The 22666-nt window shown below is 48.1% G+C and overlaps 1 protein-coding gene across 1 annotated transcript in view; it reads right to left on the reverse strand.

Annotated features, from left to right (window-relative positions):
* B3glct (beta 3-glucosyltransferase) overlaps positions 1 to 22395 on the reverse strand; it is an 88763-nt gene extending 66368 nt beyond the window's left edge. Inside the window, exons 1-2 of the mRNA XM_052168200.1 lie at positions 22182 to 22395; positions 4085 to 4134 (exon numbers count right to left, since the gene is read on the reverse strand). Of these exons, the coding sequence (XP_052024160.1) occupies positions 4085 to 4134; positions 22182 to 22224 (93 nt within the window). The 5' untranslated portion in view covers positions 22225 to 22395. The remainder of the gene's footprint in view (positions 1 to 4084; positions 4135 to 22181) is intronic.
* Positions 22396 to 22666: the final 271 nt, after the last annotated feature.

Consider the following 22666-nt stretch of genomic DNA (forward strand, 5'->3'; position numbering starts at 1 on the left):
CTGTATGGTTCATGGGAAAACAACATTTAGATAAAGAAATAGAGCCAGCTAGCATTCCTGTTTCCAAATAAGATAACCCAAACCGGTGTGTTCCAGACAGCGGAATTCCAACAGCCCTGGACACCTACTGAGCGTTCCTCTCCACAACTTTGAGTCATCTAAGAAAACCAACCACGACCACATGTCTTCCTTCCTATTGGGCACAAAGCCCTGCAGCTCAGTGGCTGACACACTGCTAAGAAATGATTAGCTTCTTCAAACGACTCAATTTGTAAACGGTAAAAAAAATAAAACGGCCAAGGAGTGGTTGAGTTGGGTGATTTGAACAGAGCCAAAACAGTCGTGAGTAATTTCCCCTTTGAGAAAGAAAATTGGGCTAAATGAAGTTGCTGACAGAAAATTTAAAACCCGGTCTTCTGCTTCCCGCATGAAAAGGCTTAGTTTTTCCGAGGAAGAACGCGTGGAGGTTTGTTTTATGATCTCTGGTGCCACAAGTTTCTTCCACGGGCTACCAATATTAATCAAAAAAACCAGGCTCACTGTCAAGATCACGTATCAGTCACTGTCAGACAAGAGAGCCGTTATTAGCGTGTCTCTCCCACACACGGCTCCCAAGCACACGCCATAAGCCATGACCGAGCCACCACTTCTACCTGTTTCATTTTCTTAAGCCCCAGAGATTTGAACAATTCCAAATGCAAGGCTTAGTTTGTAAGTTCCTCACATAAAGATGATAGGAAAGACCAGTGGTTACGAGATCGTGTGGAGGACCCCCCGCTTCAGTTCCCAGCACCCACGGGATGGCTCACAGCCACCCGTAACTCCAGTTCAGGGATCTGACGCCTTCTACTGAGATCTGCGAGCACACGTGCACACCTGGTGAAAGCACACATGGGCAGAGCACACGCATAAAAAATAAAATTTAGAAATCGTTTTGAAGTATGTATAATTTCCAAAACCAGGAAACAAAATTTTAATTAGCTGCTGATAACCCTTGGGTAACACTTGAAACTCTCTCTGAGTGGGCCTCACTCTGGTCAAATGCACAGTCTGTAATTAAAATGGAGTCCGGGCTGAAAATGCAGGACTCAGAACATTTGAACTTGAACTTTTAAAATGATCCTGTGCCCTTGGTAAAGTGACATAATTGCTTTCAGGCTAAATCCCCTCTGTTTAACTGGGAATATCTATTTTTTTGCTTTGCAATAGTAGTGTCATTGAGAAGATCAAATTAAATAAAGTACAACCAAATGCTCTTATTAGCCCTAAAGAGTCTTAACATCATAAGAAATTATTAGCATTATTTTCTCTTTGGAGGGATCCCATAGCACAGTCAGAGAATACTCTTTTGAGAAAAGAAATATTCTATTCAAAATACTTTCACACTAATTGTGGAGTAAAACGTCGACTCAATTGAGCCTTAATTAGCATAACAAAAATGGATGTCACTTTTTAAAATTTTTTACTTATTTATTTACATCCCAAACACTGCCATCTTCTCCCCAGTCCCCCTTCACAGAGACCCTCCCCCACCTCTTCTCCTTTGAGAGGGTATGCCCGCCCCCCAGGTATCCCTCCCGACTCTTGTCACATCAAGTCTCTTCCAGAGGACACACATCCTCTCCCACTGAGGCCAGACAAGGTAGCCCTGTTGGGGAACAGATACCACAGTCAGGATACAGCCCTAGGGAGAGCCCCCTCCGCTCCAGTTGTTGGAGGGCCTGAGTGGTACTGTTTAAATACTGCTCTCTCGTTCATCTGTTAAACTGATCAAGTTAATATATAACACACACACACACACACTCACATATTTCTTGAACATCATCAATGATTGAAAATGGAGGCTCAGAGATTTTGGAAAAGTGTGACCTACTGACCTACTCTGCCTGGCTCCCAGGCCTGGCTTTGGCTTCTGAGTGTCCAAGGGATCCAGCAGCTTGGGCACCCGTGGAGCCCTTCCTCTGGTCCTCAGGATGCCCTCCCACACGGCTCCATCTTCAGAGTGACAGTAATTAATGAGGCTTTGGACTCTTCCCAGCCCAGGATACCCTGAGACTTGAACAAAGCTACCCAAGTAGAGCCTCTCAGTGCATCTCTGTGTCAAAGGCCTCTTTCCTAACATGACTGGAACTAGCCAGCCTGTCTGAACTATTAAATCATGGTGTTCAAAGCAAATCTGGGCTGGGCATGGCTCTGTGGGTAAAGCATGCTGCCTGTATGTGCATGACAACTGACTAGTACACAGGTCCCCGGAGCGGCGCCACACGGAAGGCAAAGGTAAAACATTCTCAAGAGCAAGCTAAGTAGCCACACGAGCTAAAAAGGCGAGCCCTAGATCCAGGGAAAGACCCTGCCTCAGTATATACAGCAGGGAGTAATGGAGGAACATACACACACACACACACACACACACACACACAAAACAAAAAACAATCAAATATGTTCACAAGTTGCTTGTTGTTGCTGTTGTTTTAAGATTTATTTATTTAATATATGTGAGTACACTGTAGCTTTCTCCAGACGCCCTAGAAGAGGGCATCAGATCTCATTACAGAAGGTTGTGAGCCACCATGTGGTTGCTAGGATTTGAACTCAAGGCCTTCGGAAGAGCAGTCAGTGCTCTTAACCACTGAGCCATCTCTCCAGCCCCCACAAGTTGCTATTAAGCCTCCAAAATCTATGTGGATGAGCACAGAGATAGCTCGGTTGGTAAAGTGCTTGCCACACAGGCATGGAGACCCATGCCACAAAGCCAGGCATGGTGGCACATGCTGTAGTCCCGGAACTGAGAAGGCAGAGACAGACAGATTCCTGGGGATGCCAGACAGACAGCCTAGCCTAACCGGCAAGACCCAGACCACTGAAGGATCCTGTATCAAATGCAAGGTAGGGCTGGGGGAGATGGCTCAGTGGGTAAGAGTGCTTGCTGAAGAAGCATGAGGACCTGAGTTCGAATCCCCAGCACCTACGTAAAAAGCCAGGTGTGGGTATGTGTACCTGTAAAGGTGCAGACAGGAGGGCCGCTGGGGCTTACTGCCTGCCAGTCCACCCCAGGTTCAATGAGAGACCCTGTCTCGAGGGAATGGGGTGGAGAATGAAGGAACAGGAACACCTGACATCCTCTGCTGGCCTCCACATAAGCATATATGGGACATACTCCCAAGCACACATATCTACATCTGTCTTAGTCAGGGTTTTACTGCTGTGAGCAGACACCATGACCAGGCAACTCCTATAAAGGACAGCATTTAACTGGGGCCGGCTTACAGGTTCAGAGGTTCAGTCCAGTATCATCAAGGTGGGAGCATGGCTCCATCTAGACCGGCATGATGCAGGAGGAGCTGAGAGTTCTACCTGTTCATCCGAAGGCAGCCAGGATCAGACTGGCTTCCAGACAGCTAGGATGAGGGTCTTAAAGCCCGCACCCATAGTCTCACACTTAATCCAACAAGGCCACACCTTCTAAGAATGCCACTCCCTGGGCCAAGCATATTCAAACCATGTTTCCACACATACATTACATAAATACATCATATGCATGCATGCACATACTGATAGGCTTAACCTAAGAAACAACTACAAAGCTGACCTCTGACCTCTATACTCTCAGCACTTATACACCCCTACACACACACACACACACACACACACACACACACGCATACATGGAACAATATCTCAGCTCATACATCAGCAAAAAGAAAAACACTGTTTTTTGGTTTTTGGTTTCGTTTTTGTTTGGTTTTTCGAGACAGGGTTTCTCTGTGTAGCCCTGGCTGTCCTGGAACTCACTCTGTAGACCAGGCTGGCCTAGAACTCAGAAATCCGCCTGCCTCTGCCTCCCAAGTGCTGGGATTACAGGCGTGTGCCACCACTGCCTGGCTAACACTAACTGTTTTTTGGAGGTTTTTTTGTTTTTGCTTTTGTTTTTTTTTTTTTAAGGGAAAGGTTTTATTTATTTATAGTTGGAGATATTATATTTCAGAACAACATGGATAATGTTAACTGTTAAGGATAAAAGATTTACATTTCCCATTCAATCTAAAAGAATGTCAGAGAATGGTTTGATCATTACATTTAGTACCTGAGAAGGCGTGACCTTTTCTTTTATCTCTTCAGACACCAAAGCAAAAGCTAGGAGAGAAAGAGAGAAACATATTTACATTAAAATTAGCAATCTGGATTCATTCTCACATTTGACAATTCTGTTTATAATGGTGGGGGGGAAATGGAATATTTTAACAAGATATATTTTGCTCATTTTCAAACAGCTGCATTGCTACAAACAAGTATTAAAGGTTTTCTTCATCTTAGACCCGAAATAACTCATCACTGTAAAGACAGTGAGCTACAGCTACCACGCAGAACACGAACACACACACACACACACACACACACACACACAGAGGCATGCACACATGCCCGCACACACGCATGCACAGTCACACTCCAAAAAGAAATCTTCAGTAGAGCAATTAAAATCTTTATAAACAACCAAAAAATGTAGGAAAAAGATTTCTTGGAATTTTTAATGTACATACCAAAACTGAGAAGGGAGTGGCTGAAGGTACAAAACTCGACTTCCACTGTCCCTGACAAAGCCTGACAGGCAACAGAACTAATGTTGGGGTGCACTAGTTGTTTGAGGCTGTGGGATTAGAACCACAGATGTTGTTTACAAGCCAGCCAGGAGAATATGCAGAATCCTACTGAAATTCCAGGGCAGGAGACTGAGGGAATTAAAATCATCCTCCATTCAGAGTGATTGAATGTTTTCGATTCGAGTCATAAACAGGCAAAGACCTCCTTAGAGGCGCACTTAGGCTAAGCATTAAAAATAATAACAACAACATAAGACAGCACTGGAAATATGAAGCAAAACGCTAAGCCAAAAAGTCAGGGAGTGGTATAACGAGTTTCTCCTAAGGAAATAAAAGGGGAGCGTCGCCAGGGTGGGGGTCAGGTCCTTGGGAATGCCACCGTACAAGCATGAGACAGCCCCGCCACCAGACTCTTGTCTAATCCCTCCCCTCCCCTGCTGCCCCCCCCCCCAGACAACCAACGCTTCATGTCACCCATTAACATTGGCTTACAGGAAGTAATCTAAGACACGGTCACACTGAAACGCAAATGACTAAGATGGCTTCATTGTTTCCATTTCCAGAATGGCATTTTAAAAGGCGGGGTTGAAACTGAAACACCAAGGGACCTGAGTGCTGGCATTTAGAAAAGAGTAGGCAACGTGTGTGTGTGTGTGTGTGTGTGTGTGTGTGTGTGTGTGTGTGTGTGGCCCGGGGGCTTCCTCAACAGCACACCCGCCTCCACACCTGCCGCAGTCCTCCCCAACTCATCTCTACCGTTCATTAGAGAACTCAGCACCAACTCAAAATACATCCCTGGGGACAGTTACTGATGGACTCATTACAAGCTCCACACTGGCAGAGATGTAATTTTATTGACAAACCAAGATACAAATAGCACACAGATGTAGCTCAATGATGCTGAGTGAATGAATGAATGAATGAATGTCTTCATTGTTGGCCATACAGTCTTCACTGAAATGCTACATCACCAGGCAGCACCTATCTAACCCAGTAGAAGAGAGTTCAGTGCCCACTCCCAGATTATTTTCCTCATGATATAATAATCTTTGTTCTTTCCCTTTGCAGACAGGCATGCATCTGCGCATGCTCACATAAGGGCACTGTTACAGCATTGGTTACTTTTCTGTCGGCTGATAGAACACCAAGACCAAAGCAACTTACAGAAGGGTTTATTTGTGGCTTGTGGCCCAAAGGAATAAGAGGTCATCGTGGTAGAGAGTGACACACATTGTGGCTGGAGCAAGATGTTGTGGGCTCGGGTCTTAAAGCACAGTACAGGCAGACAGCCAACCCAAAAGCTGAGAGCTTACAGAGACCCACCTCTAATGACGCACGCACGCACGCACGCACGCACGCGTGTCCTCCAACAAGGTCATCCCTCCTAAGCCTCTGAACAGCACCGCCAACAGGGACCAAGTATTCAAATGCCTGAGACTATAGGGGACATTTTAATCTAGCCACCACACACACACAAAACACATATAGACAAAACGCACGCACGCACGCACGCGCGCGCGCACACACACACACACACACACACATCAAGTCCCAAATCATTAGTCAAGTTCTAAGAATAAAGCAGAGATTTAACCCAAATGCCATTTAAACCTTGTTTCTGGGTACTTAAGACTTTAGGGTTGGGGGCTGGAGAGATGGCCCAGTGGTTAGCAGCACTGACTGCTCTTCCAGAGGTCCTGAGTTCAATTCCCAGCAACCACATGATGACTCACAACCATCTATAGTGGGATCCGATGCCCTCTTCTGGTGTGTCTGAAGACAGTGACAGTGTACTCATAAATAATGATAAAAACATTTAAAAAAAAAAAAAAGACTTTAGGGTTGTTTTATTTTACTTGTTCCCAAGAAACTTGCACACACTAAAAACACCCTCGGCAGCAAAGAGCAGTTATTGTCCTTAAAGAGGGCAGGATTCCCAGCCCCCACGTAGGTGCCTCACAACCACTGGAACTCCAGTTTCAAGGGATCTGGCGCCCTCTTCTGGTCCCCCACTTGTACCTGCGCTCACATGTGCACAAACCCCTACACGAATGATTAAAAGACAATTAAATATTGTAATGAATTAATTAAACCCTCCAGGAGATATCAAAGCCAGAACTATTTAGTAAATTAGAGATAAACAAGGTTATCTCTAATACCAAACCAACATGTGTGGTCACGTGTTAGCATCACTGTGGTCACCACAGGATTCTGAAAAATAAACACACTGAAACTCATAGACGATGAAACTGTGGTCAGGCTACAGCAGGAGTTCATTTAAAACTGCCTCCTTGCTGGCAGTATGATGGCGTATACCTTTAAACTCAGCACTCAGGAAGAATAGAATGGTCAATATGATTGATAGATAGATAGACAGACAGACGGACGGACGGGTGGGCGGGCGGGCGGGCCGGCGGATGGATGGATGAATGGATGGATGGATGGATGGATGGATGGATGGATGGATAGATAGATAGATAGATCGTGAGTTCTAAGCCAGCCAGGGCTAGACACATACATATACACACTGAGAGAGATGGGGGGAGGGGGGAGAAGGAGGACAAAAATGGAGAGAGAGATGGCTCAGCAGTTAAGAGCACTTGTTGCTCTTGCAGAGGATTCAGGTTCAGTTCCAACAACCACTTGGGTAACTTGAGGTCCATGGGGAATCCAGCGCCCTCTTCTGGCCTCTGTGGGAACCGCATGCACATGGATACACAGACATACAGAGATGCTCCTCTCTTCACTGGCTACCTAATCCTCTAATCCCTAAACCTCTTGTGGAAGGAGGAGGAGCCATTCCTCAAGTTCTGACTGATCAGTTGCAGAAAACAGTCCATGGTGAAGTTCCTCTGACTAGAGGAGAGAAGGCACAAGACCCTGGCCAGCATGCGGACCCCTTGCCTATTGTCTATTGGTAACCCCACCCTTTAATCCCGTGAAAGCCCTCTGGCCCTAGAACACCTAGAGATGGATATCTGAGGTTGAGAGTTGCCTCTGGCTTCTTCCGAACGGGCCTGTTTTCTCCTGTGAATTTCTGACTCCTGGGTTTTCGGCTGCGTGGTAACCAGTGTGAGACATCTCGACGAGGACATAGCTCAGTGGCCGAGGGTTTGCCTAACACACACAACTAGGCCCAGTCCCTAGAGCTAGAAAAAAAAATAGAAGAAAAAAATCCCCTCCACCCCAATCTGTTCCTATTTCAAATCTAGATAACCAGGGGACTCTGAGTTATAATTTCCCCTTTCATCAAATAAAATAACTTTCTCAGTTTAACAGGTCCGGTGGCATCGTCTAATAACTGCAATTTTCTTTCACCTGACTAGCTTGCAAAGCCGGCGGGCTATGACCGCTGGGGGGCGCTGCGTCCGCAGCCTGGGAGGGGAGCGCACACTGAGGACGGCTTGTTTTCTCTACTGGTCCTGGGAGGCACCAGTGCAGAGCCCCTCCGAAAAAAAGCAGCTAATATTTCCCAAGGCAGCTCTTTATAGAAGAGCCACACAGCAAGGAATAGATTGCCAATAAAGCGAGGGAGCCTCCCAGAGTCTCTGACGAGATCGAGACTCCATGTTCACCGGCTTTTCTCTCCATCCCAAAATACACAGATCTAGGCTTTTTTTTTTTTTTAAGTCATTTAAAAATAAAAAACCTTCCGTCGTCTCCATCATTCTGCTGTGAAATTAAAATCTTTTTTCCCACAGCAGAAATGGCACAATGCTTAAAGCGGTCCTGTGAGGACGTCCACCTCTCCATCCTTTTCCTACAGTCAGATTTCTAGAATCTAAACAAAGTCATGAAGGTGTCAGAGGTATTTTTATAATAAAAGATAAATATTCTTTTTATTATAAAATAGGAATGTAATAAATCAAATCATAAAATGGTGAGCCATTTGCAAAATTCCTCCCTCAAAAACCCAGGTTTCTCGTTAAAAGATGATGAAAGAAAGGTGTGATTGGGTTAAAAGCTGGGGGGGAAAGGAGTAAATAAGGTTAAAAAAAAAAACAACCCGTTTCCTTCAGCAGTTCTAACAAATGTTAACTTTGTATTACCAAAGCAAAAACAATCTCTCAAGAGCTAAAGCATGATAGTCTTAAACGTGGAAGTTTTGTGGTAAATTAGGTCTCGGTATTAATAGAACCAAGGCTTTCATTCTCACGGAGTGGGAGGAGACAGATCACTGTGCCTGTTTTTGTTTTCTTGTTTTTCTTGTCTTTTCCTTTTAATTTCAGTATTTTGACGCACTGCAGATTCAGGGGTATGCTAATCAGAGGAGCAGGCAGAATATATAACACATAAATATAAACAGAGACTGAATAATTCAGCGCAGGATGATGGGTTGACGATGCATGTGGAATGCGCTGTTTACACGGGGTTCCCTAGGTTGCCGGCAAGGTTTCGCGTCTATAGGAGATGACCCTTATTTTTAATGTTCGCGGTTGACATCATTTTGATTTTAATATTAAGGTCTGGCAACTTCAGAGAGAGGGAGAGAGGGAATGAGGGAGGGAGGAAGGGAGGGAGAGGGAAAGCGGGAAGAAGGCTTTTCCCCCTCCAATTCAGACCCTCCCAGCCAAAGGGGCAGCCAGGAATCACTACATGGGGTTCCACGTTCCCTGTTTTATTTCACGCTGATTTCTAGGTCTGGCACCATAATGTGCAGTCGGAGAAAATATTCCAAGGTAAACCGTGCTTTTACGTGCCAAACTGCCGTTTAAAGGGCATTTTCTGTTTTCAACATGATTTCTGGCGAACGGAAACTGTATTTAAAGTGCAAGTCAGGGCAGGCACAATAACTTTAAATAATTCAAGCTGACGGATGTGTGCGCACACCTAGAACGGAAAGATAAACGGAGATTTTTTACAGGTGACCTGGGATGCAGTTTTATCGCGGGATGAAGCCCTTGTGCTCACGTGAGGAGGAGAAACTGAAGGAGTTAACTTAAGTGTGTGAGGGCTTGTCACCTGGCTTCTCTGGTTCCTTCGAGTGGACAGAAAACCCTGCCCCCAAGCAGGGAATGCACCCCTACCTCCTACAGTCTTCCAGAAACATCCTCTGCACTAACACCCCACCTCAGGAGGAGCCGAAACTAAGGAGATGACAGCTGAGCCTTTAGTGGCACGGAGAAACTGCCGGAGACTGGATGAGGCCACGCGGTGCGCACTTGTAATCCCAGCACTCAAGAGACAGACGCTCGAAGGTGATGAGTTCGAGGTCAGCCTGGGCTACACAGACCCTGTCTCCAAAACAACATTAAAAAAAAACCGGGGCAGCACTGGAGGGCCTGCAGCTAACCAGGACAATTCAGACTGTCCATCTGTCTGTCCAGCAGTCAGGAGCCCTGAACACACGCCAGGAGGGGGGCACACAATCCGACAGCCACCAACAGGCCAGGTGTTTGCTGGCTTTTTCTTCTTCTAAGGCCCTGTGGGAGGAAAGTCTTTCTTTCTTCCTTCCTTTCTTTCTTTCTTTCTTTCTTTCTTTCTTTCTTTCTTTCTTTCCTTTTCTTTTCTTTTCTTTTCTTTTCTTTCCTTTCTATGACCTACTTAGCCAACACTTCCTTTCCCCTGGCCTCTCTGGCCTGCGGGGGGGGGGGGGGGGGGGGGCTGCCCACCTTCTCCCCACCTCCTCCCCTCCCCCCTCCTTCCCCTCCCCAGCATTCTGAATTTCACTGCAGGTCCCACTACTCCAGGACAATAGCTCAAGGCCAGTTTGCTCAGTCCAGTTAGTGCTTTGAAGGTAACCTACTCCAGCTGAGGGGAGAAACTCTAACGCAAGCCCCACAGCTCAGCAGACTGGGCCGGGAGAAGGGCCCAGAGGCGCAGAGCCTGTCTCTTCCTCTTCCTCACCCACAGCAGCTGATGACACACTGAGAACCTGCTCCAGCCAGCACTGCCAAACCAAAGGATGAAGGGCTCATGGCTTCATACTGGGGCCATCCCAGGACGGACCGGCCCACGAGTGACTGAGGATCAACCAGCTCTTCAAGTGTGATGTTTGGGGACAACCCTGGGGCATTGGGGACAGCCTCGGGGCATGCGCAAAGTGAGGTCGGTCAACTGCCCTTCGCTGACATCACCCACTTAGACGTTCATTTGCCCAACAGACAAGAGTAACTCTGTCTGCCCGTGAAGACTCACGCTGAAGACAAAGGCCCAGCTCCCCAGAGGAGCCAGTCTGTCAGCAAGCACGTCTCCACAACACTAGCTCCACTCCCAGGGGCTTGCAATGAGATACTAAGGAGGCTGCAAAGAGCCTTTCCACACCCTGCACTGGACAGGCCAGGATGCCCAGAGCTGGGACACCCAAGGGATGCTATAAAGTGCAGGAGAGCAACTGGGCAGGGATCCCCCCAGGGTGTGTGTGTGTGTGTGTGTGTGACTGTAGGGGGGAGTAGCTATGTGGGGGAGACCTGGTCACTGGGGTGGAGACACCCACACAAGGGAATGACCGGGTTAGGAGCTTACAGTGTGAGTGAGGGAGGGGACTTGTTGGGATGGGGACATTTGGTTTAGGGGAGAGGCTAAGACCTCTGGAGGGATGGTTGGGGTGGTCCCACCTGGTAGAGTTGATGGGGTAGGGACACCTGAGAGTTGTTTGTGGGGATACCTGGAGGGCAGGAGTTATGGGGTACATGGATATAATGAAGGGGGTTTCTTCCCCCTTGGGTATGAAAGTATTCTGAGGATCTTAAGGGCAGGAATGTAATATGGGACTGTGTTCCCTACCTAGAGAGACTTCTGGAGCCAGTGTACAAAACGACTCATCAAGGGACAAAAATGGGCACATGAGGGCCAGCTAGGGGCTACCTGTGCAAGAATATATCTGGGCCTAAATGGAGTCTGGGGGGAGGGGTGGTAAGCCGGCAGCCCTGTGTCAGGCTGAGGGAACAGAAGCCTTGGCCTCAGAGGCAGACAGGCAATAGCTACAAAGGGGAAGAAGAGCTCAAGAAGGCTGTGGAGAAGAGCAGAACACAGGTGACCCCACCTTCGGGTGACCCCACCTTCAGGACTTGGCAGGAACAGCAGGCCACATGGTGAGCAGATGTGCCCCAAGCCTGCCCACTCGGTGTAGTAAGTATAGGCAGGATTTGGTCCCTTCCAGACAACCCCTAGAAAACACACAATCTCACACACACACACACACACACACACACACACACGCACACTCACACGCACACGCGCGCGAGCGCACACACACACACATACACACACACACACATGAGCACAGTGCCCAAGGAGACCCCAACTGTGGGTCTCTGGACATGGGGGCTGGGATTTGAACTCCGGTCCTCTGCAAGACCAGTTAAGTACTCTTAACCACTAAGCAAGCCACCTCCTCTCCAGAATTCTTCTTAAATTTTTTTAAATTCTTCAAAGGACTCACATCCTTGAAGAGGACAAGAGAAAGGAGTCATCACAGAGGAGACCTGAGCCCTAGCACTGCTTGACTATAAAAAGGTAACGGAATACGAGGCCGAAAGACAGCCCAGCCCAGAGTCCCTGTGGGCTGGAGGGTAAATATATTTATGAGAGCAACACATTGGACAGAAGCGGGAATAACCGCATCCATTTACAAAGAAAGGGAATTTGCTTCTCTGATTTACATCTTGATTAAAGAAATCACTCAAGATAGGGGACTGGGAGAGACAGAATATGTCAACTCAAACAGTTTGGAGGAGTGATTCAAGGCTTGTCTTTATAAGGATGTTCCAGGGTCTGAAATGGAGTCAGGAAAATCTGCCCACAGCCTTCTCCAAAAGACATTGAAGTAGAACACAAAGCAAATACTCTGTCCAAAGATTCCTCTAAATCGCAATCATATTGTTGAATGTTAACTATCAGGCTTTCCTTTTTAAAAACCCAATGGAACACTCGCTGACGGGCAGCTGATCCACTGCAAGAAAAAGCAGAATTCGAAAATCCCCAACGGCACCATTCAGTCCACGCCGTATACATCGGAGACACGCTAAACCTACAGACTTCCTAGCGTGGGCTCTGAAAGTCTTTGCAAGAATAACCCACTGCTCTAGTCTTTGGGTTGTTTCTTTAAATCACGAGAGTCCCTTCGGAAGGATATGAAAATCTGTCAAATGATATAAGCTGGTTGGGTTTTTGTCTCCTGGGCACAAGCTGGAGTCATCTGTGAAGAGGGAACCTCAGTGGGGGACAATGCCTTCATCACATCAGCTCGCAGGGTGTTTACTTGATTAGTGATTGATGGGGGAGGGTGTGATTGATGGGGGAGGGCCCCGCCCTGCCCCCGCCCTGCCCCCGCCCACTGTAGGTGGAGCCTCTCCTGGGCAGGGAGGTCCTGGGTGTATAGGAAAGCAGGCTGAGGAAGGCAGGGACAGCAAGTCTGTACATAGCACCCCTCCATGGCCTCTGCATCCGCTTCTGGCGCCAGGTTCCTGCCTTGAGTTCCTGCCCTGACTCCCTTCATAACCTACTCTAACCTGTAAGACAAAACCTCTCCCCTACAAGTTGCCTTTGTCACGGTGTTTATCATGGCAATAGAAAGGGGGTTGGGGGAGCTGGAGAGCTGGCTCAACGGTTAAGAGCGTGGACTGCTTTTCCAAAGGTCCTGAGTTCAAATCCCAGCAACCACATGGTGGCTCACAATCATCTGTAATGAGATCTGACTTCCTCTTCTGGAGTGTCTGAAGACAGCTACAGTGTATTTATATATAAGAAAGAAAGAAACAGAGAGAGAGAGAGGCAGAGAGACAGAAACAGAGAGAGACAGAGACAGGAGAGAGAGAGAGAGAGAGAGAGAGAGAGAGAGAGAAAGCTAAGACATCATGCTGGAGACAGGGAAAGACTTCTTTCTGGGTAGAGAACTTAAGGTTTTTTTTCTGGGTAGAGAACTTAAGTTTTTTTTTTTTTTTTTTTTTTCTGGGTAGAGACTTAAGTTCTGGGAAGAGCAACCCCCCCACCCCCATTTTCGATTCTGTTCCGTAACAGCTACAGGGCTCAGGCCGGGCAATGGTGGCACACACCTTTAACTTTAGCACTCTGGGAGGCAGAGGCTAGCAGATCTCTGTGTTCAAGGCCAGCCTGGTCTACAGATCCAGTTTCAGGACAGCCAGGGCTGTCTTGAAACAAACAAAACAATTACACAGCTCATCTTAAAGGCAAGGCAGTTCTGGGACATCTTTACATTTTAAGGATGTTCATGATAACCACCCAGTAATGGTCACAGTTTGGTGCCTAAGCCCAGGCTAGGCCAGAAAGAGGCCCCATACCTGGCTGTGCACACAGGTAACCTGGGCACCTTATTTAAAATGCATATCCACAAACCTCATCAGAGACAGAGCTAGAACCCTGCCTGGTAGGGAAGTTTGGAGATGATTAACCCCAAAGGTTTAGTAGTTGTCCTGACTAGGTCTCTGTTGATTCTTTCAGCTTCCACCAGCCAGGGAAGCCAGGACATGAACTCAAGGCCGACCTGGGGCCAGGAGCTGAGGCAGAGGCCACGGAGGCTCACAGCTCCTTGGCTCGTTCCGGGCGGAACAATCCGGGTTTTTTATGGCACCTAGGACCATTGCCCAGGGCCCTACCAATGCACCACCCACAAGGACCTGGGCCCTCCCACAGCCAACATCAATCAAACAAACAAACAAAAGCCCCACCACAGGCTTGCACATGGGCCCAGGTGGTGGACGCAATGTTCACGCTTCCCAGATAACTCCAGCTTGTGCCAAGTTGACTTCAAACTACTTGTCTATGGGGCTGGAGAGATGGCTCGGCGGTTTTAGGGCAGGGACTGCTCTTCCGAAGGTCCTGAGTTCAAATCCCAGCAACCACACGGTGGCTCAACCATCTGTAATAAGATCTGGTGCCCTCTTCAGGTGTGTCTAAAGACAGCTTCAGTGTACTTACATATAATGAATAAATAAATAAATAAGAATAAAAAATTAAAACATTAAAAAAACTACTTGCTTGTAGTGTTGTAGTGGCTGATACTACAGTGCTGGAGACAGATGGGGCCAGTGAGAGATGATCAGGTCATGAGGCACTCACCCAAAAAACTGACTACTCTCTCTCTCTCTCTCTCTCTCTCTCTCTCTCTCTCTCTCTCTCTCTCTCTGGGGTGGGGGTGGGGGCAGCCCAAGCCTCCTTTTTTTTTTTTTTTTTTTTTGAGACAAGGTTTCTCTGTGTAACCCTAGCTATCCTGGAACTCACTCTGTAGACCAGGCTGGCCTAGAACTCAGAAATCTGCCTGCCTCTTCCTCCCAAGTGCTGGGATTAAAGGCGTGCGCCACCACTGCCCTCGAGCCTCATCCTTACCTGCCTGGTCATCTTACATGATCACGGTTTTATGGTTTTATTGTAACAGGCAACCGTACACACCATGTCCTTACATGTTTGCATGTGTTCCTGCCACAGCACACTATACCACCAATGTTTAGCTTCCAGAGCTGTGAGCTAAATGTCTTTCCTACCCCCCACCCTACCCCAGCGGTCTTGTGTAGACTGTAATATAGCACAGACTAAGTTAGCCCGGAATCTACATTTTAACAAATGTATCATGTGGAGATGTTGAGATGTCTATCCTATATACTGAAGCCTGGTGCGCTTCAGGAGGGCGGCAGGAAACTCAGGGGAACTCCTTGGGGCTATTTCCATAATGACCTTGTCTTTTAAAAATCCTTCTCCTCACAAGGGATAAACCAACTCGAGCATAACCTGCCTCAAGGATCTGCAGAAGATAAATTCGAGGTGATGTGGGAGGGGCCTGATGTGGGAGGGGCCTGATGTGGGAGGGGCCTGATGTGGGAGGGGCTTGAGCTCCTCACAGCAGTAACAGCAAACAGCAATAGATCACCCTTTTGTTTTCTGAGCTTATTTTTCTGAGTTTATTCCACTGGACCTTAAGTCACGATTCTCAGAGAAGGAGAAGACGGCGCTGTCATATCTGATAGATGCAAATCTTCTCTAATGAGACTTACACTCCTCCCCCCCCCCAAATCCACGGTTTCATATTTACAAAGGTTTCTTTCTTCCCCAAATGTCATAATGTTTTCAAGGTGCACACATTTTGACTAAAGCAAAAAATGAATTATTTTGTCGAGCCTTTCTTCCTTAAAAAAAAACGAAGACCATAAAGTACTGAGGATGCCTCCTAAAAAATAACCCCCACCCCCACCCTGGGGATGGAGAGATGGCTCAGTGCTCTTCCCAGAGGACCAGGGTTCAAATCCCAGAACCCACCTGGCAGCTCACGACTGTCTGTAACTCTTAAGATCTGACACATAGATTAAGATATAACGCATAGACATACATGCAGGCAATACACCAATGCACAAAATAAAGGTAAATAAATAAAAAATGTTTTAAAAATAACCCCTAGGTTCCTCCTCAGTGGGCATGCTCTGCTGATTTCTAAGTGTGTACCTGATGCAGAGCCTGAACGACTTATGTGTGGCTGAACTCGACTGGGCCAGAGCGCCCTGGCCTCTCACCCTCAAGATTAAAAGCCGAATTATTTAATCCCTCAACTTACTAAGTATACCTCTATACTTAGTCATACTTACTAGGTATGACTGGATACTTCAACTTAGTAAATGTTCTATTTCACTTTTTTAACCACAATAAAAACAAAAATTCTTTGACCCTCCTCTGAGTGCCTACATCAAGAACCCAGACAGTAGCCTCTGGTTGACCTCTGAGGAAATAAGGTCACAGGTGTAGCTCAGGGTAGAGAACATGCCTAGCTAACACAAGGAACCTGGACCCTGGATCTCTCTGTTAAGATGGTGTGTGTGTGTGTGTGTGTGTGTGTGTGTGTGTGTGTGTGTATGCCTGCCCCAAGAAGCCAGAGGAGAGCATCGGACCCTGGTGGCTGAGCGAGCCGTCTGATCTGCATACTGTGAACTACACTCTGGTCCAATGGAAGAGCATCAAGTGCCCCTAACTACTGAGCCATCTCACCAGTCCCAAGATCCTGAGGTTTGATCCCCAGGTTAAAAAAATAAGACAGGTAGGGGACTGGAGAGATGGCTCAGAAGTTAAGAGCACTGACTGTTCTTCCAAAGGTCCTGAGTTCAAATCCCAGCACCCACATGGTGGCTCACAACCATCTGTAATGAGATCTGACTCCCTCTTCTGGTGTGTCTGAAAACAGGTACAGTGTATTTACATACAATAAATAAATAAATCTTTTTTAACAAAATAAGACAGGAAATGGAAGGATGAGTCATTCTTACCCCAATCCTCTCTCAGCCCACTGTGCCGATCAATCACAGAGTCTAAAAGCCTCTCTCGTTTTTTTTTTTAAATAGTTTTTTTATATTACCACACAAAGGAATGCATTTCACGATGGCATCTTCATAATCCATGTGTCATGGGCGAGTGCACAGAGCTGTTCTCTGCTCACGGTGCCGTGAGCCCCGTGTCCGAATGGCCCCGCTAATCCCTGACCAGAGGACAGCCAGAGCCAGCAGAAGGTGGAAGGCAAGCTGTGCACAGCTCTTCAACAAGGCCGCCCACGAATCCATGACCGGATGCAGGGCCCGCCTCACCGGGACCTGAAGATCTTGCCAGCAGTTTTTGAAGACCCCCCCCCCCTTTCTCTGCTTGAATCCTACACACACACACACACACACACACCACTTTTTTCCCACTCTTCCAATGCTCTCTTCAGGGCTGAGCTTACAGTACTGCCATTTCCTATAGGAAGCCTTCATTGACCTAAAGGTTTCTCAAACCTCTACACTATTGACATTTGGAGGTGTCTTAGTCAGGGTTTTACTGCTGTGAACAGTCACCATAACCAAGCCAAGTCTTATAAGGACAACATTTAACTGGGGCCAGCTTACAGGTCCAGAGGTTCAGTCCATTATCATCAAGGTGGGAGCATGGCAGCATCCAGGCAGGCATGGTGCAGGAGGAGCTGAGAGTTCTACATCTTCATCTGAAGGCTGCTAGAGGAAGACTGACTTCCAGGCAGTTAGGGTGAGGGTCTTAAGGCCTCACCCACAGTGATGTGCCTACTCTAACGAGGCCACACCTTCTAATAGTGCCGCTCCCTGGGCCGAGCATAGACAAACCACCACACCAGGTAACTAAACGGTTAAATATTGGGACTGAGCTCTCCCGTGCCTTGTAAGATACTTCACAGCGGCAATTCTCTAAATGTGGGTCGTGACCCCCCTTGGGGGTTGCCTAAGACCATTAGAAAACACAGATATTTACCTAAGTAAGTATTCTGAGTCCTAACGCTCATAATAGCAGCAAAATCACAGTCATAAAGTGGCAACAATAATGATTTTATGGCTGGGGGGTCAACACAACATGAGGAACTGTATTAAAGGGGAGCAGCCTTGGGAAGACTGAGAACCAATACGTCACAACATCCCTGGCTCTAGATGCCACGCAGGTGACCCAGTGACATCCAAAAAAAAGTCTCTCGCCATTGGCAAAGCTTATTCTGTTGAGAACTGCCGCACCAGACCTGATGGAAGGCAAGGGTCTCCCGGCAGCGCATCCTGAACTTCCGGTTTAATTACTGCATGTCACTTTCCCTCCTGTACAGCCATTTCCACACGGTTGGAGCTAGCTCGTTCTGGGACATCTCAGTACCCAACACACAATGGGTCCTCAAACATTGCCTTTTGAATAACGAAGCTCCAAATAGTCTTTCTGCTTAATGGTCTTCTTAAGGATTTTGAAGTCCACTCTATCTAGCAATTCAAATGTGTTCCCCCACTGAATGTAGTTTCCTTGGCAGAGGCTTGGGGAAGAACTCTGAGGTCATGGTATTATGGGGTTTGACTGTGGGCTACAGGTGAAGATCATGGAGTCCATGACCAAGCAGATTATATCAACTTGCCAGAGGCAGGTCCCAAAGGACAGCGAATCTATCTGGAGAATTAAAACCACTGTTAGTGATATCTACGAGTGGCTTGAGAAACAAAGGGAGACATTGCAAAATCAGAAAGAAAGAAAGAAACAAACAACAAAAACCCATGCACAAAATGCGGAACTAGGTTTGACTCTTTCTGCCTTAACATGTCTAATTCACCTCCACGAAAAGAATCTGAGCAAGACTTGGCTCCGAAGAAAAAGAAATCATCCCAATTTGGCAGGTGCTAAGAAATACAATCTTGGCTCACTCGGAGAAGAGAGACAGGGACGCGGAAGATAAAGCCAATAGTTATTATTCTACCATTGGTTCGGGTCATCTTTTCCACAGAGGTATCAATTAAGATTGGTTTTGGCTGCATACAATCTCCTGCAATACAAGGCTGGACGAAGGTGGCAGACAGGGATGCTTTTGGCGCTCCTCATCCATCTGGTTACCCAGGCTGTTTTCCCCTCTCTACCTGCTTTCCGTTTTCTTGGTGATCTCATGGCCACAATGGGGCCTTCAGAGCTCCTGCCCTCGGATCCACGCACCGCAGGGAGAAGGATAAAACAAGCCCCAAAGATCTACATCCCGGCTGCACCAGACACCGTACACGAGCTTCCCCTTAGTCCTTATAGGTATCTATCTCATCGGCCACCCCAGTTTGCAAGAGCCTCTGAGAAATATCTCGACGACAACGACTACGATGATGCCGATGACGCCAAGACGCCATCCTTTTAAACCCCATATAATCCAAAAGCGCCTGGCTAGACAAAGAAACACCAAAGGCTACAAGGCAGACAGTAATCCCTTCTCTGGCAGATTCAGTATGTTAAAACCGTATGAGACAGCAAAGTTCCCAGGTGTCTTTCAAGCCCCTGCCTCACGTTTTTTTATAAACCAATGAAGGCTCAAAGCCACCAAAGGCCATAGAGCTCATGAATGGTGACTAAAGAGCTATAAATCTCCCTCCGGAACTCATTCCAGACGCTGGAACTCAAGCCGCCACCGCCACCGCGACTTTCTGTCTGTATGCACGCAAGTCTAAAATGAAATTTCTATATTGACATTCCTAAAATAAAATAAAATACCAAATGAATGTGCTAGCTTGGGAGGAAACTACCCAGTGAGTCCACTCTTACAGGGTGGATGAAAGCTTCTTCTAAACTATCAGGATAATTCAATGACTCATCAGTCATGTTACTTTCAACAGGATTCTGAGTGGAGGCCACATCTCTAGACATTTCAATGTCCCTCTTCCCATATCAAAGTACAGAACAATAAACACCAGGCATGAAAGAAAGAACGGGCTCGTTTTTGTACTAACTCAAGGAAGCCAGTTCACACAACTCTAAGTGTCTCAAAGGGCCTTGGATTTTTTTTAGATTGATTTTATTTTTTATTATACATACACACATAATTTGCCTGCATGTAGTATGTAGATGCACCATACATGTGCCTGGTACCTATGGAGGTCAGAAGGGGGCATCAGAAACCCCCGGAACTGGATTTTAGATGGTTGTGAGCCACCATGTGGGTGCTGGGACCTGAACCCAGGTCCTCTGTAGGAGCAGCCAGTGCTCTTAACCAGTGAGCCATCTCCCCAGCCTCTCACAGAAACCTTTAAGGGGTTTTATGCCTCATTCACTGTGCTTATCTACGACGTCACGAGGCTCGGAGATATTTCTAAAAACATGTTGACATTTTTGTTCCTTCTGAACGTCCTTTCCTGCGTTATCATCAAATCAAATATCCCCTTAAGGGTATTAAAAAGATATGAAAATACTAATATGCCTTTTAGCCTATATGCTGCATCTATAATATACAAATATTATTATTAAATGAAATGCTATAAACAGAATGCCAATTTCAGCCACCGCACGCCCAGCTGGTTGGTTGCAAAGCCTCTAGGCAGCCTGGGTCACCCAGCTGTCCAGCCCTGTTTGCCTTTCTCCAGAACTCCACAATGCTTTTCCCAACCCATGATCTCTGGCCAAATTCCTCATGATCAATTGCTACCTTCTGGGTCCAAGGTGCCCTAACATTTTAAATTACAGTGTGGCCAAATTAATCATGTGAATGAGCAATTAATTACAAGCTAATCTCCCTCAATTTTCTCACACTTAGTGAGCACCGGAAGAAATGCCAGGGGTATGCAAAACAAAAAAATGTCCTTACTTGGAAAGCATGAATCTAAATACAGGCGAGCTGCGAAGGCTCTCGAGGACTGTCTTTCCCTAAACTGAGCTGTTCTGCCATTTCTAAAACTCTGAAATTCTGCCTTTTCAGAAGCAGGAAACACAGGCAAGTCGGGGTTAGAGAAAAGTATTATGACAAGCTCTGCAAAGAGTCATTTTTTTCAACCCACGCTTTCAAACTTAAACAAATATCATAAAAAGTCATTAGCAATGACTTTTTAACTTTTTCTCACATCCTTAGCTGAAAGGGGGAGGAAACCTCCAGAAAACGGAAAGAAAGGCAACTGGACTGCCAGAGACCAGTTCTCTGATTTTCCCTGAGGCCCCAAGGCTCCTCGGGGCACCCCTGGCCTCCCTCCCCCTCCTTGCCCAATGCATTAGGGAGAAGGCAGGTCAAGTTTGTAGGTTCCTGGGGAGTGGTACAGAGAGAGAGAGAGAGGAGGTCTCTGGGAAATTACTAGGTGGAGGTGATGCAAGGGCTAGGGGAGGCGCCTTGGGGCACAGGGAGTGCTAATGGCTGTATCCGGGTTGTATAAAGCTGGTTAGGGTCGCAAAGGATGGGATGCATGGAGTACTTAAGGCACGGAGTGTACCTGACTGGGGGAATGGGAAGTGTACATAGTGGGACACGGGTCACGTACAGCAGAAGATCCAGGGTACATAAGGAGCAGGGAAAGGGGTGCCCATGGCCTGGTGCAGATTGTCCACAACAGGAGGAACGGGGTGCACAGGGCAGGGCAGGACACGGGGGATGCACAAGGCAGAGAGCGGGGTACACACAGAAGGATGCGGGGTGTGCAAGGAGAGGTGGGAGACGGCATACAAGGTCGGGAGGCGTTCAACACTGTGGGACTTGGGTTATACACGGCCAGGCACGGGGAACGCACAAAGTGGATCGAGGGGTGTGCACAAGGTGGGGCGCGAGGCTGCACATGGGGGGGGGTGGATGGTGTGCACAACTATGGGACCCATGAGTGCGCAGCTGTGGGACACAGGGGCAGACGGTAGAGAGCAGGGGGTGTACGGCCGGGCACGGAGTGAGCACGAGCAGTGGGTGCACACGGTGGGGAGCACGGGGTGCACATAGTGGGGCGCAAAGTGCACACGGCGGGCCGTGGCACGCATGCCGTGGAGGGCAGGATAGATACGGTGGGGTGGGGAGTTCACACCGCGGAGGGCGGCACGCCTTCGGCGGGGCGCTGGAGTCGCACAGGGAGGGGTGCACATAGTGGGGCGCTAAGTGTGCATCGCAGGGCGCGCGGGCGGCGCGCCGGGGCGGGCAAGGCGCGGCCTCTTGCAAAGTTTCTAGCAGTTTGCGCGGCGCTGGCTCCCGACCCGGCCGCGCCCTCCCCGCCAGCCCGCGTGCCCCGGCGGAAGGAGGCGGAGAAGGCGAGGGCGCGGGCCGAGGGTGGCGCCGCTAGAGGGCGCTGCGGCCCGGACGGGGCGGGACGGGGCGGGTGGCAGCCGGAACCGCGCGGGGGTGGCCAGCAGCCCCGGACTCCCTCCCTGCGCCCGCCCCGGCCGCTCGCTACTTACCCGCGGAGCAGCTGAACAGCGCCAGCAGCACGGGCGGCCGCATCCCGCCGGCGGAGGCTCCGCGCCCTTCCCGGAGCCGAGCTGCGCGGACGCCCTGCGCGCCTGACCCTTCTCGCGCTCCCCTCCTCCTTCCCGGTGCCGCGCCGGCTCGGGATGCGCCCTCTGGCGGCCGAGATCGGGAGCGCCCTGGTGTACGCTCACAGCCGCCCGCCGAAGTAGGTGGTCCTGCTATCCAACTGGACCGCGCCCTCCTCTGGGCATCTGACCTCAGCGCTTCTTTTCTTTCCCCTCTGACATCCTCTACCTTCATGTGTTTCCCTTCCCAGAACTTCCTTCCCCATCCCCAGCAGTAGATCACTCACTCCCCTTACTGTCCTCAAAGTGAAGGAGAAAGGATCGTTTTTTTTTCTTCCCTGCTAATGGACTATATTCTGTTTTTATAAAAAGCAAAATCGATAATTCAACTCTTAATATTGTTGGCAACG

Source organism: Apodemus sylvaticus, chromosome 22 (genome assembly GCF_947179515.1).
Source record: "Apodemus sylvaticus chromosome 22, mApoSyl1.1, whole genome shotgun sequence".
Classification (NCBI taxonomy): Eukaryota; Metazoa; Chordata; class Mammalia; order Rodentia; family Muridae; genus Apodemus; species Apodemus sylvaticus.